The 13,623-nt window shown below is 47.1% G+C and overlaps 1 protein-coding gene across 1 annotated transcript; it reads left to right on the top strand.

The window, feature by feature from the left end:
- Positions 1–289: 289 nt before the first annotated feature.
- Ykt6 (YKT6 v-SNARE homolog) lies at positions 290–11,831 on the top strand. The gene is made up of 7 exons (XM_055624179.1): positions 290–532; positions 3,579–3,661; positions 5,321–5,421; positions 6,489–6,593; positions 6,835–6,900; positions 8,909–9,010; positions 10,097–11,831. The coding sequence occupies exons 1-7, from the start codon at positions 429–431 to the stop codon at positions 10,130–10,132; spliced, it is 597 nt and encodes a 198-aa protein (XP_055480154.1). The 5' UTR covers positions 290–428; the 3' UTR covers positions 10,133–11,831.
- Positions 11,832–13,623: the final 1,792 nt, after the last annotated feature.

Raw genomic sequence — 13,623 nt, 5'->3', positions numbered from 1 at the left:
CTGGTTAGCCTGGTGGTGCTGTTATGGGAGAGGTAGAGCGAAGGGGCGGGTATGGGTTGCTGTTCTAGCTGGATGGGGAGGTAGAGGCGACGGTACGGCACTGCACTGTCGAGGACCGTCAGCCGCGGTCCACGCGACAGCCCGGAAGACAGCACACGCCTAAGCGCTGCCTCGCAGCCCAAGACCGCCTCGCGACGCCGACCCGGAGTGACGCGGCGGCGTCCCGCCTCTTATAGGCCCGCAGGCGCATGCGCAATCCTCCGGTGAGCGTCGGGAGCAACCCTCCACCGGAACCGGAAGTGGACCCCGAGCTAGGAGGAAGAAGCCGGCGCGGCCCCGTCAGCAGCCGGCCGCGGCTGTTTGAGGGACTGCGGCCGCGCTCCTGCGAGCGGGTCTAGGGGCAGCCGGCGGCCCGAGGGTGCGTCGCCATGAAGCTGTACAGCCTTAGCGTCCTTTACAAAAAAGACCCGAGAGCGGTGCTGCTCAAAGCCGCGTACGACGTGTCTTCCTTTAGTTTCTTCCAGAGGTCCAGGTGAGTGGGCCGGGCCGGGGTGGCTAGACCTGGAGGCCTGGAGTCGGGGTTGGGGCCGGGAGCGTGGGCAGTCAAGCCTCGGCCGCGGGCTGTGCCTGAGGAGCCATCAGCATCCCTGGCAAAGGGCTCTGCCCTCCCACAGTGTTGTCCTGTTGTAGAAAGGTTAGAAGAGCGCTTGAAGACCGTGCGGGTTACCAGGCACGCTACCCAGTCAGTGTTCGAACCAGAAATAAGGATTTTGACGACCGCCTCGCACCCAGTGATTTAACCAGCGTTTGGTATCATCGTATTTCGTCAAAGCCAATGGTTCTCACCTTCCTAGTGCTGCGACCCTTTAGTACAGTTCCTCATGTTGGGGTGACCCCCAACCCTTAATTTATTTTTGTTGCCACTTCATACCTGTAATTTTGCCACTGTTATGAATAGTAATGTAAATATTTTTGGAGCTAGAGGGTTGCCGAAGGAGTTGTGACCCACAGTTTGAGACTCGCCGGTCAAAACTCTTGCCAGCAATTCCCTATGAGATGTATGGAGGCATTCCTTTTATGAGTGAAGCCACTAATTCCTCGAGGATTGGGCGTGGGGCGCAGCTATAAGTCAAACTTACTCTGTTTCTTAGTGTTTGGTTGGAAGGAACCACTGAAATTGTAGTGCTTCTAGGCCTTTAAAGGGTTTGGGTGTGCTTTAATTTTAAGTGCCACAGACACCCAGTTTTGTGGGAGTGGGCAGACTGACTCAGACACAAAAGGAGAAGGACCCAACAGGGTAGGATCTGTGGCCATCTTGCCTCAAAGTTTGGGGGGGTGGGACTCTGCCTTTTCGGGTTCTGTCTCTGATTTTGACCAATCTAAAGACTTCTTATAAGTGTTCTCATAGAGTATTTGTCATTTTATGTCTTGCTGATTTTACTGCTATAGCAGACTAGCCCAAAAGTTCATCCATGTTGCTGCAGAAATCAAACTTTTCTTCCTTTTAAAATCTGTACATCATTTCTGTGTAAGCACTTTGCTTACGAATCCATCTGTTGATGGACATGAGTTTGCTGCACAGTGTAGCTATGAGAACAGTGCTTTCAGGGGGTTGGAAGGTAGCTTGAGCTCGGGAGATAGCTCATTGGGGAAAGTGCTTGCTGCATGACGGCCTGAGTTTGATCCCAAATACTCATGTTAAAAAAAAAAAGAGAGCGAGACAAGATGATGGGGGTCAGGGCGTGATGACTGGCACTCTGGCCTAGCCTACTCTGAGAGTTCCAAACCAGCCTCATTCCAAAAACCAAGGTGGACGGCTCCTGAGGCATGACTCCGTATGTGTACCTGGGCCTGCACACGGATGTGTCCCCACGTGGATACATACGAACCAAAGACCCAGCATACAATTTTCTGTGGTATAGATTTCCAGAAGGTGGAATTGTGTCATCTTTTGGCTCCTTCTAGTTCTTCCTGCTACTCTGCGTTATGTGCCCTGGCCTCTGTTCTCTGCTTCACGTTGTTTTTCTCTGATGGAACCTTTAATGCCAACTTGGCTGTGGATCTTTTAATTTTTTTTTTTCCTCTTTCTGTTTCTACAGAAGGTTCTCAGAGCTTTCACTGTACCACTGTCTCATTTGCTGGCATCCTTACGTTAGCTAGATCAGATGACTAGCAGTGACATAAAGAGACACATGTGCCTGTTGAGTGAGACCCCTCATTTTTTTCTTTCATGTCACTGTGATTGCTGAAGTCTTTGAGTAGTCTCTCACAATTATTGTACTTCTTCCTAATTACATGACAGTAATTGTGCTCTAGATATCATTAGTTTTATTGCAAAGGCTTTCGTTAGGATTTTTTTTTTAAAGAATATTTTTGTAGTTGTTTTCACCATGTCATTCCCTCATGATAATACCACTTGTATATTGTGTACCAGGCAAAGTTTCAAGTGCTTTGTGTAATTAACTCATTTTAATTATCACACCAGTCTTGATTTTTCTACTGAGGCCGGCACAGAAATTTGCCTTCAGATAGTGTAGTTAAGTATCCTGTACTGCCAGATAGTGCGTGTTAATCCCAGCACTTGGGAGGCAGAGGCAGGTGGATCTCTCAGCCTGATCTGTGTAAGAGTTCTAGGACAGCCAGGGCTTCATAGACCCTGTCCCAAAAAACAAACAACTCTGCACTGATGGCCCTGGGTGCCCTTTCTTATCTATCTTCAGTTGAAGGTTTCTTATCTGTCCTCTGGCTGAACATCTCCTGAAATTCTTCCATTCTGGCCAATGAAATTCTTCCATTCTCTCTTTGGGCCCATGATGAACCTCTCCAGCAGCTTTACATGAGCTACTCTGTCTTCTTACCTCACTAAGCTCTTTCTTTACATTTCCTCCACAGTGTCTGGGGCTTCGGTAGATGTTTGCTAGCTCTCACTGGAGGGAAGTGGCAGGCACTTCTAGCCAGCATCTGTCCTGTGGCCACTAACTGGTGTGCCTCTTCTACCTGTCAGTTTTTGCCACTAGTCCTTTTCTAGAGCAGTTTATATTTATCCCGCTTCTTGGAAATTAGCACAGGAGCTGCTTTCTGCTTTGACATGTTGGCTTTAAAAAAATGCAATCACATTTTTATTTCTGTGTGTTTTATTTTGAGTGTGTAGATGTGAATGCATCATGGCATGCTCTGGAGGCGAGAGAACAACTTGTGGAGTCATCTCTCTCCTTCACCGTGTGGGTTCCAGGGATCGAACTCAGGTTGTCAGGCTTGACAGTAGGTGTTTTTAGCCAAAGAGCCATCTCACTGGAACCTGAATCATGTTTTGATCGAAATGTTAAACTGACTATAGCCTAAAGACTTCTCAGACATCTGGAAGTGGGTTGTTCTATTGGCCACTTGGTCCATGGATAGGACTTGAATGGTGGTGTATCCATTTTTGTTCATTTACAGTGTGTTTATCAGTTTGTTAGGAGGGAATAAAATACAACCAAGAGGCAATGTCTCCTTAACTTAGACCCTCAGAGGTCACTTTCCATTGTGTCGGGGAGTGTGACTGAAAGAAGGTTATATATGTGTGTTGTATTTCCTAGTGTTCAAGAATTTATGACCTTTACAAGTCAACTGATTGTGGAACGCTCAGCAGTAGGCAGCAGAGCTTCTGTCAAGGAACAAGGTAAGAGTGCTGGCCTGGCTGTTACACCTTAGCATACGGGGCTGCCTGTGCCACGTCATTGCTCCCAGGACCATGATCTTCCGCTACACCATTTCCTCTCCTTGTTTCTCCTATTTATACAGCATTCTAAACTGAGTGTTGAAGCCCAAGCTTACTGTACAACACTTGCTGTGCAGCTGCACTTAATACAGCTTGCACTCACTAAAGGTAGACCCTGACTCTCCCCTTGAGCTGGCCTGACAGGCTGAGAAGTGATAGGCACTGATTCTCCTGGCCATGCGCAGCCTTCCCATTCTGCTTTTCCTCCCAGAGTTGCAGATGGCTTCAAAAGATGATTTGAGGTAATACTGTGTTCTGTGTCCTTAAGTTTGTTTTTTTATTTTGAGCAGGATCTTTCCTCTATTTCATAATTCGGGTTTTGGATATCAGTTTTGGGCATTTGTTTTAGACGCGTACATTTAACAGACAAAATTGAAGTTACATGAATTTCATCAGGCATAAACAAGGACCTCACCTAGGCAGTGGCCCCAGGATAGAGTTCCTGATGACAGGGTCACAGGTCAGCGGTACCGATTGTATTCTCTATGAAGAATACCTTGCTGTGACTACCACAGAAGTGAAAAGGACTTGTGACTCTATCATGTTGTCTCCTTCACACTGTCTACCTTTCACAGTTTTGTTACTTAAGGATTATTCCTCACATTGGCAAGCTTCTCAGTTTCTATGGAAACTGACTCCGTGTTTGGCTCTTATTTGGGAATGTATACAAAATAAGATGGTAATTCTCCATCCTACCTCCTCTCTGTTCTTGTTGAACACCTCTCTGATTCCAGAGACTTATAATCTTTCCTCTTTCGTTTTCTTTCTGTTTAACATTGGAATCTCTGGGTCTGATTTTTAAAACAAGAGGGTTCTTATTTGTAAGCCCTCATTCTAGTTTCTCTTATTTCGGGAATGTGGTTAGCCATGCCATCTCTGAATCCTTTCAGAGTGATGAAAATCAACAATCCTATGGATTATGATTATTTTGCAGAGGGCTTTCTGCAAACCATACCCTTTAATCATGCAACAGCTTTAGTGAAATAACACTAGAGACCTCAGCCAGGAGTGGCTAGTTTTTTCTAGACAGTTCCTCCCAGCCACCCACCACAGGCTGAAGTAGGTCAAGCCATGTTGTTTTACTACAGGAGATTGAAACCCTGGGAGGTAATTTTCTGCTTCTCAGGTACTCTGAAAAGAGTATTTTAAGAAAGTAGAAGCAGTTTGTCTTGTCTGCTGTTCTCTGGATTTAGGAGCAGCACAGAGCCTTAGAGGGCCATAAATTGCCAAGATAGATCTGGCCTGAGCTAAAGGCAGTGATCAGGAATTGCTCCTGGGGCCATTGCCTCTGGTGTGGTTTCCACCCGGGCAGCTCATTTTGATCTTGTTACACACATAGTGTCAGGAAAGCTAGGGTATTAGTCAGAGCTCCTGGGTGGGCCCGTAGACCTTTGGTAATGAGCCTTCTGTAGACCTCACTCAGAGCAGTTGCATTTCAAAGTGGTTTCAGAATGGCTTTGTTTGAACTATAAATCATCATTATTATTATGTATTGGCAGATTCAGAGCAGTCTGAAGCCCTCATTTCAGTAGCCACTCATGAGATCATTTGTCTCCTTAGAGTATCTTTGCCATGTCTACGTCCGGAGCGACAGTCTGGCGGGTGTGGTCATTGCTGACAGCGAATACCCTTCCAGAGTGGCCTTTACATTGCTGGAGAAGGTGAGTGTGTTGTTAGACTAGGATGACAAGTGTGAAACATGGTAGATTCAGTGCCTGAAACACAGGGATGATTGGTCCAGAGGCCACATTTTCAGCCATCGCCTCCACCCAAACAGGAGACATTTGAAATCCCTGCCTATATATTTCCCCCTTGGTGCTGCCTCTGCCCTTCATGTGACCTGTATTTTTGCCACTATGTTGCATTACCTCTCCTCTGGAAAAGGGCCACCACTGCCACCCTCTCCCCTGTGCTTTTGCTGAAGGTTCCTTGTTCTCTTCCTGTTGCTCCTGCAGGCAATGACTATAGCTCTCTCCCTTAGGGTAGGCCAATGGCTTCATGGAGTTTGTTTGTTTGTTTGTTTGTTTGTTTGTTTGTTTGTTTTTGAGACAGGGTCTTACTGTGTAGCCTTGTTTGGCCTGAACTCATAATGTAGACGAGGTTGTCCTCAAACTCAGAATTTCACCTGTCTCTGTCTCCTGAGTACTAAGATTAAAGGTGTGTTACACCACACCAATTCCTACCCACTCTATGGAGTTTAGTGCCTGGTGAGTGTTAATTATAAATCCTGAGACAGAGGCTGCTGCCTTGTCATATCCTCATAGCACTGAAGCACTTCTAGGTACATCCCAGGTACCAGCTTACATTCTCTTTTTTTTTTTTTTTCTTTTCTTCTTCAAGACGGGGCTTTTCTGTCTTGGTTGTCCTGGAACTTGTTCTAAACACCAGGCTGGCCTAAAACTCAGAGATTTACTTGCTTCTGCCTTCTGAGTGCTGGGATTAAAGGCTCCGCCACTATAGCCAGCAAGCTTACTTTCTTGAAGAGTTACTTTGGAAAACTTGAGGGCTAGTGTGAACTAGCTGAAGTTTACCCCTTACTTAGGATATGTTTTAATCATAAACATTTTGAAAAGAGCTGAACCTAGACTCTTGTTCCCTTGCCATTAGATGTCCTTGTGCCCTGGGGAGCCCACAGCTTCATTTGGGAGGAGTGCTGTGGTGAAGCTGTCTCTTCGAAGGTTCTGGTGAGCCGGGTGGAGGATAATGTTGAGTCTCCTTTGTTTTGCAGGTACTAGATGAGTTTTCCAAGGAGGTCGACAGGAAAGACTGGTCAGTAGGCTCCCCTGATACAATCCAGTACAAAGCCCTGGATGTTCATCTTAGTAGATACCAGGTGAGTTTACAGAAATGTCCTCTAGAGACTGGCACAGAAGCTATGGGATCTGGAAAAGGTCAGTAACCATGATAGCTTAATCCTTTGTTTGAAAAACACAGAGAAGTTCTTTCAGACGCATAACTCTAGTTCTGAGCAGGCTTTTGAGTTTTTTTGTTTTGTGCCTTTTCATTGTGAGAATTGGTTCAGTTTATAGGTATGTACTCCAGTCTTAACTTTGATTTTGTTTTGCTCTTCCTAGAACCCCAGAGAAGCTGATCCAATGAGTAAAGTACAGGCTGAACTGGACGAGACCAAAATCATTCTGGTAAGCAGGAAGGTGGAGAGCAGATGTGAGAACCAGTGGACAGAAGGATGGGCCACTGACCAAACACACAGAGTCCATTCATATTTTAATGATAGTCACAGCATGCTCCAGGGAGTGGTGATTGCCACTCCGCCAGCTTCATCACTCTCCTGTGTGTACCCATCTTAGTTCACAGCACCCTCTGCTTGGAAGGGATGAGGCTGGGGTCAGTGTGGCCCTAGTGCATGCTGTCAGTGAGCTACATTCCTACCCTTCAGCTAATGTTACATCAATTGCTCAGCTGTGTGCAGGAGCAAAGGACAATTTGGCTAGTTCCTCAATTGGTACCACTCACAGTGTAAAGCTGGCGGGCAGTGGCTGTCTGGGGAAACACACGAGCTGCTCTTCATTGTGCTTTTCATTAGCCTTCTAGTCCTCAAGGAAGGACTAACTGCTCTTCTGAGAGCTTCCATCTCTGTGCTGTTTCCCCAAGGCAGAGATTGTAGTGTTGACAGTCTCAGGGGCAGGTGCTTCCTCTCATGGTGCTTTGAGTAGGCATGTAATCTATTGCATATATGGTTTGTCTGTGTAACTCTGAATTTTGAAGGAGCCATATTTTTAAATGACAAAAGGAAAGTAGTCGAGACTTAGTGTTAATTACTTAAGCTAGAATATCCAAGTATCTTTCCACCATGTCTTTAGTATAAAAAAGTCACTAATATAGTATTTCTTTTTATAATTTTTTATTTTATATGTAAGGGTGTTTTTGCTTGCATGTTGCATCCGGGCACTCCATTTGGGCAGTGCCCTCAGATGCAGAAGAAGGCATTGGATCTCCTGGGACTGCAGTTAGAAATGATTGTGAACTGCTGTGGGTGCTGGGAATTGAAATTAGGTCCTCTGGGAGAGCAGCCAGTGTACTTAACCACTGAGCCGTCTCTCCAGTTACACTAATAAAGGATTTTGCATACTGAGACTGAGTCTCTGAAATGTATTGTTTTTGCACCTGAAGTACATATTAGGACTTGTCTCATGTCAAGTGCTTGTTAGCTCTGTGGCTCCTTGGTCAGATGACACAGCTTTCTCACTATATTAGTTTCCTGGGGCTGGAGAGATGGTTCAGCGGTTAAGAGCACTGGCTGCTCTTCCAAAGGAACTGAGTTCAAACCCCAACAACCACAGTCATCTAAGATCTGGTGTCCTCTTTTGGTGAGCAGGTGTGCATGCAGACAGAACACTGTATACAGAAATAAATAAATCTTGACCAAAAAGAAAGAGAAGAAAGAAGGAAGGAGGGAGGGAGGGAGGAAGAAAGGAAGGAAGGAAAAGAAAGAAAGAGAAAGAAAGACAGACAGACTATATTAGTTTCCTGTGGCTGCTAAGAAATAGCCAAAAACTGTATGACTCCAAACAACAGAAATGTTTTCTCTCCTAGGAGGAGGCTGGGAGTTTGAATTGAAGCTTGGTCTAGGACATGTGAATACTGTCTGTTCCAGGCCTTTCTCTGGTTTCTGGTAGTTCTGATAGTTGCTGGTCATTTCTCCTGTGTTATCACATGGCCTTCTCTGTGTGTCTACATGTCTAGTTATGGAATTAGGGCCACCCTAATCTAATATTACCACTTCTTAAACTGATGAGACTTACAAAGACCTTATTTCCAAATAAGGTTGCATTTAGAGGTTCTGGATGGATGTGAATATTGGCTAGGCCACTGTCCATTCTAGTGCAATCATGTAGTACTCATATACATCCTTCTCTTCACACAGAAACCTCTCTGCACACAGGTATGAATACAAACATGCTTTCTTAGAGCAGTGCTCATCTCAGTCTGTGCTGGGAGAGTATTGAGAAGCCACCAGAGCCTGTGCTGTTGACTTGACTGGGGCATCTTCTGGGACTGGGCCCAGTGCTTGTTGTGTTCTGGGTAGAAGCCCAGAGGAGGTACTTGTAGCCATTGAACTTCCGTAAGGGCCTATTGTCAGCAGCCACTTACTGCATGGAGCCAAGAGCTTTTTTCTCTTTTGTCTAGCATAACACCATGGAGTCTTTATTAGAGCGAGGCGAGAAGCTTGATGACTTGGTATCCAAATCAGAAGTACTGGGAACACAGTCAAAAGCCTTCTATAAAACTGTGAGTAGTTCCGCCTGGCCCTCTGGGTATGCCCTCTCACAGAGCTGTTGCAGCTTGTTTCTGTGGCACTCTCTATTAGGCCTGGACCTTTATTTAGCCAACATTCGATCTGGGGACCACTCCTTGGGATATGAGAACCTAAAGCAAGTGCTTCAGCCCCAGTGATTAGCAACATACACTCAGGCATTTTGCTGCTTGACTAAGACCATGCCTGGTTGGTTTCTGAGCCAGCAATCCCTTCCTGTATTGATTCCAGATTTGGTCACCAGGGTTTTTCTGATTCCTCTGATGGCAGAGCAGTTGGGCATAAGTCCTTAAGCTGCCAGCAGCTCACCTCTCTAAGGTGGGTCTTAGTTCTCTAATGCATTTCTTTTTCATTGGCAAGATACCTCCTGCCTGTTTCTTTCCAGGCATTACTTAAATTTCCACTTGTGAACATTCTCTTGTTTTGTTTAATGTATATGGGTATTTTGCCTGTATATATGTATGTGTACATCATAAATGTCAGAAGAGGACAGAGAATTCCTTGAAACTGGAGTTACAGGTGGTTGTGAGCTGCCATGTGGGTGCTGGGCATTGAACCCAAGTCCTCTAGAAAAACAGCCAGTGTTCTTAACTGCCGAGCCATCTCCTTAGCCCCAACGTTGTGCTCTGCCCATGCATATTTACGTTCTGTTGCATATGGGAGGTAGATGACCAGGTGGGGTTAGAAGGGTGGCCTTTGACCTAAAAGCAAGAGCAGTACCCAGCAAGCAGAAGCAGAGCCATGGTTCTTGACTCAGGGTAGTCTGAGAGCACTGCTGAAATACTCAGCCAATCTAGTGTTCATTATTGTGTCTTTTACTTATTCGTGGCCTGACACCAGGAACCTTATCAGTTTATTGAAAACATTAGTGGGTGTGAAAAACATAAGGAACCCAGACTAGATAGTGGAGGCAATGTCACTGTGGGCAGCTTTCTTTGAAGCCTAGAGGGCCATCCCATTCTCTTGTCCACTTGCTTCACACTCTCTTGCCCTTCTCAGCACCCTTTGGACCTCCAGCCCTCCTTGGCATTCTTCAGCCTCTCTTTTCCTCCCCTTTCAAGGCCCGGAAACAAAACTCGTGCTGTGCAATCATGTGATGTAGCCCACAGAGGCAGGCGCTGGATCGTCACGTCACATCAGAACTACAGCCCTAGCGATGAAGCGATGTCCTAGAAGAGGACCTGAAGCCAGGCAGACTGGCTGTTTTTATTTTGAAGTTCCCAAGAGGAATGGAGGAATCATTTAAGGATGGGAACATTGAAGTTCATATGTGTGGTTGTGACTTTGGGAAAGAATTTGAGGTCCTCAAAGATGTAATGTGGGAAAATGAAAACATAAACTCTAAGTGGCTCTTATAGGTGCTGAAGGGCTTATTCTCAGCTAACCTGGAAGGCTCTATGGGAGGGAATCTTTTTCCTGATCGTTGGTACGACTTAAAATTTCATTTGTGCATTAACAATTTAACTCTCCAGTGAATGGGGTGGGGGTGGGTTTAGGGTGATGGGGCTAGGGTAGGCAGAGTTTGAACACTCCAGAATTCTACTGCCTTTTGCACCATAGGGGTTGGGAGAAGGTCACTATGGCCAGTAAAAGGCAGTGGTCTCACCTGTTTAACTTGCCTATGTGCTAGGGTTGGCATCTGCCAGGGACAGGGCCCATCCTAAGTACCTTCATCCAGTACTACAAGACCCCTTGTGGGAGGCACTTAGAATAGGCCGAGAGGGGCAAGGTGTGTAAGTTGTGGTTTTTATCAGACAGCAAACTGCATTCGGCCTAGGGCTGTTCTGCTGTTGGGTGGTTAGCTGGGAGGGTCCCATCTTCAGGCAAAGCAGCAGACATAGGTGCCTTCGGCACACTCACCTGACTTGCAGTTGGATTTTGAACATCAAGATCAAAGTAGTGTGTGCCATCATTTCTCGAAGCTGATTTGTCTCTGTGTCTACAAGACTGTTTTGGCAACTGCTTGGGGCCTGAATGTTGGAACAAGTCATTCCTGTGGGTACCAGGACAGGTGCCAGCAGCCCAAAGATTCCCAGCACCCACCTGTGGTCCAGTTACGGCCTACAAGCCTCTTCTTAGAGACAGCTGCAGGGGAGAGGATGTTGAGGGCCTGGTCTGAGCTGGTGCCCACTGCCAGCACAGCCCAGGATGTGCTAGGTCCCACATTGCCTCTTCATGTTTTGCTGTGCACAAAGTATATCTGAGAGGTCCTGTCCCCAAACCCACTGCTGGGCTGCTGGCTTCTGAGTTTTAAGCCAGCGCTGTCTTACTCTGATGATCCCTGCCCTGAGCTTGCTGAGCTGCCCTCAGAGTGCCCATATGGGGAGGAGGTCTACTGTGGCTTCCAGCGTCCCCATTGGTTGGTGTACCTGCCTATCTCACTGGATAGTGCTAGCCAAAGGGCTCAGGCTACCCTCTGGAGTGGCCTGCCCATGAAACGTTCCTCCTGCCACAGACCTCTCCAGCCCAGGGCCCCTGGACAGCACAGATCCATTCTGTTGCACTTGAGGTGGAATAATGGCCTGGGTGCTGCCTGCTTTTCTTGTTGCTCTGGAGGGTGCTGGGGAAGAGTAGAAATGGGTGGAGGTAGAAGTTCATGGGGAAAAGATACCTTCACCCACATATGGCTGTCTACACGGTTTCACTTGCCCTGCAATGGATAGTTGCTGTGTTTCCTGTTCCCCCATTATATTCTAATGTTAAATCACTTGTTGAGAGTGTATTTTAATAATGCCTAATTTCTCTATGTTCTGTTTGAAGGTTTCTGTCAAAATAAAATTGTCTTTTGAAATTCTAGTATTGTCCTGTGTTTACTTTTAGCTTCAGGGAAACCTCTGTCCCTCAAACCCAGCCACTGAGGGGTGGGAGAGACCGGATTCTTTGTTTCTGCAGGTACTCTGGTCCTGTCCTGGATAACCCTCTGGACCTTTCTGGTAGGAATTGTATTTCCTTTTTTGCTGTTTAGCAGGTGAGGGAGCCTTGCCATCTTAGAACCCAGTTCTCTATACACCCGACAACTTGCCTGGGTGAGCTGCCTCTTAGCAGTAGAGCCCGGGGAGGAGGCCAAACCACCTAGCCTCCCACCATGCTCAGGAAGCGTCCAAGGGCTTGTGGGGACTGCTTACTCCTGAGGAGCACAGCTAACTTGTGAGGGTTGGCATGGGAACAGTCAAATCTGGAGTATGGTTTTGAGTTTGAAGTAGCCTCAGTAGCTAACAGTTTATGGTCTGAGACCTCTGCAGCCTCTGCCCTCAGGAGGTCAGCTAGGCCTCGCAGCCTGTCCTTGGTGGCCAAGACCCCTCTGCCTGGCCTGGGCTAGCAGCCCCGGCTTCAGTGTGCCACCTTTTCCTGATCTGTGGACCTGGTCATGTTTAGCATAACTGACCCATGATAGGGTGACGTGCCTAAGGAGCTTTGTTCAAAGTAAGCACTGTTTAAAAACGGATGAAGCGTTCAGCAAGAGTGCCCCTCTTGCTTATTCTTGGCTTCATACCAGATGGTTAACCCTGGTACTGCACCCTGAAACCCCTGGCAGTGTTGCCCTGCTGTCTAACACCCACAGAAAGGCTTCAGGAATAATGCATGGTGGAGGCTCAGGCTCTGCAGCATGTTGCCTTCCTTGGGGAGGCCTGGCCTGGAAACGCTCCTCCGATTACAGCTGATAGGTGACTGGAACCCTAGATAGAGGGCCCATTGCTGCTGCACCTGTGGGCGCTGGCCTAGATTCTTGTATTCGCTCTCAGACTTAACCTACTGCCTGCTCTTGGAGTCTCGTTGGTCTTGGTTAAGATCCTGGGCTTGAGCTCCAGGTTGGCCTCTCTGTGAAGCCTTCTGATCCCCCCCACCACCCCCCCGTGGTGGCAACCTAATATAAATGCTGTCCTGTGCTATATTCCTGTGTAACCCATGATGCTGAATACATGACCATGTCTAGAACAGTCAATACATCAAATAGGAAGCCGGGAAAAGGGCTCAAGGATGCTTAGATTTTGGACCTGGGCTCTTCCTGGTGCAGTGGCCACCCTTTCTGGAGACCACCCTTCTGGCTACTGGAATGACAGGCAAGGCTGGAGCTGTGGGGCTAGAGGGATGAAGAAAAGGCCCCACTGATCACCCCAAAGGCACTTAGGTCCCCATATCCTTCTACTCTCACCAGCAGGGGAGGGTCCTAAGCCACGCCTGGGCCAGGGAGCGGATGGGTCTGTACTATGCGGCAGAGCATTGGCAGGGTCCCGGCATAAAGCACTCAGCTGTACTAGAAGCAATTTGTCCTTTTTTTTTTTTTTTTTTTTTTTTTATTTGCAGTTTCCCGAGACAGAACAAAATAAGAATAATTTTTGTACACCTACAAGGCTCAGAAAGAAAAGACAATGGAACTCAGCAAAAAGAGAAGAGGGAGGGCCACCAGCACTGCGGGCACCGCTGCAGCACTGGCCAGCGGTCGGCGCCACCGCCTGCGAACACCTAGCCAGCAGAGCAGGCTGACCTGCTCTTTAGAGGGTCATGCAAAAGAATTGTCCCCCAGAAAAAAAAAAAAACCCAAATTATCCCAGACAGGCAGCTTTGTGGAAATAACAAGGTGGGTGGG

The sequence above is a fragment of the Psammomys obesus genome, unplaced genomic scaffold (genome assembly GCF_907164565.1).
Source record: "Psammomys obesus unplaced genomic scaffold, mPsaObe1.curated_primary_1811, whole genome shotgun sequence".
In the NCBI taxonomy this organism is placed as follows: Eukaryota; Metazoa; Chordata; class Mammalia; order Rodentia; family Muridae; genus Psammomys; species Psammomys obesus.
The sequence above is the reverse complement of the archived record's forward strand: the minus strand, read 5'-3'. Positions and strand labels throughout refer to the sequence as shown.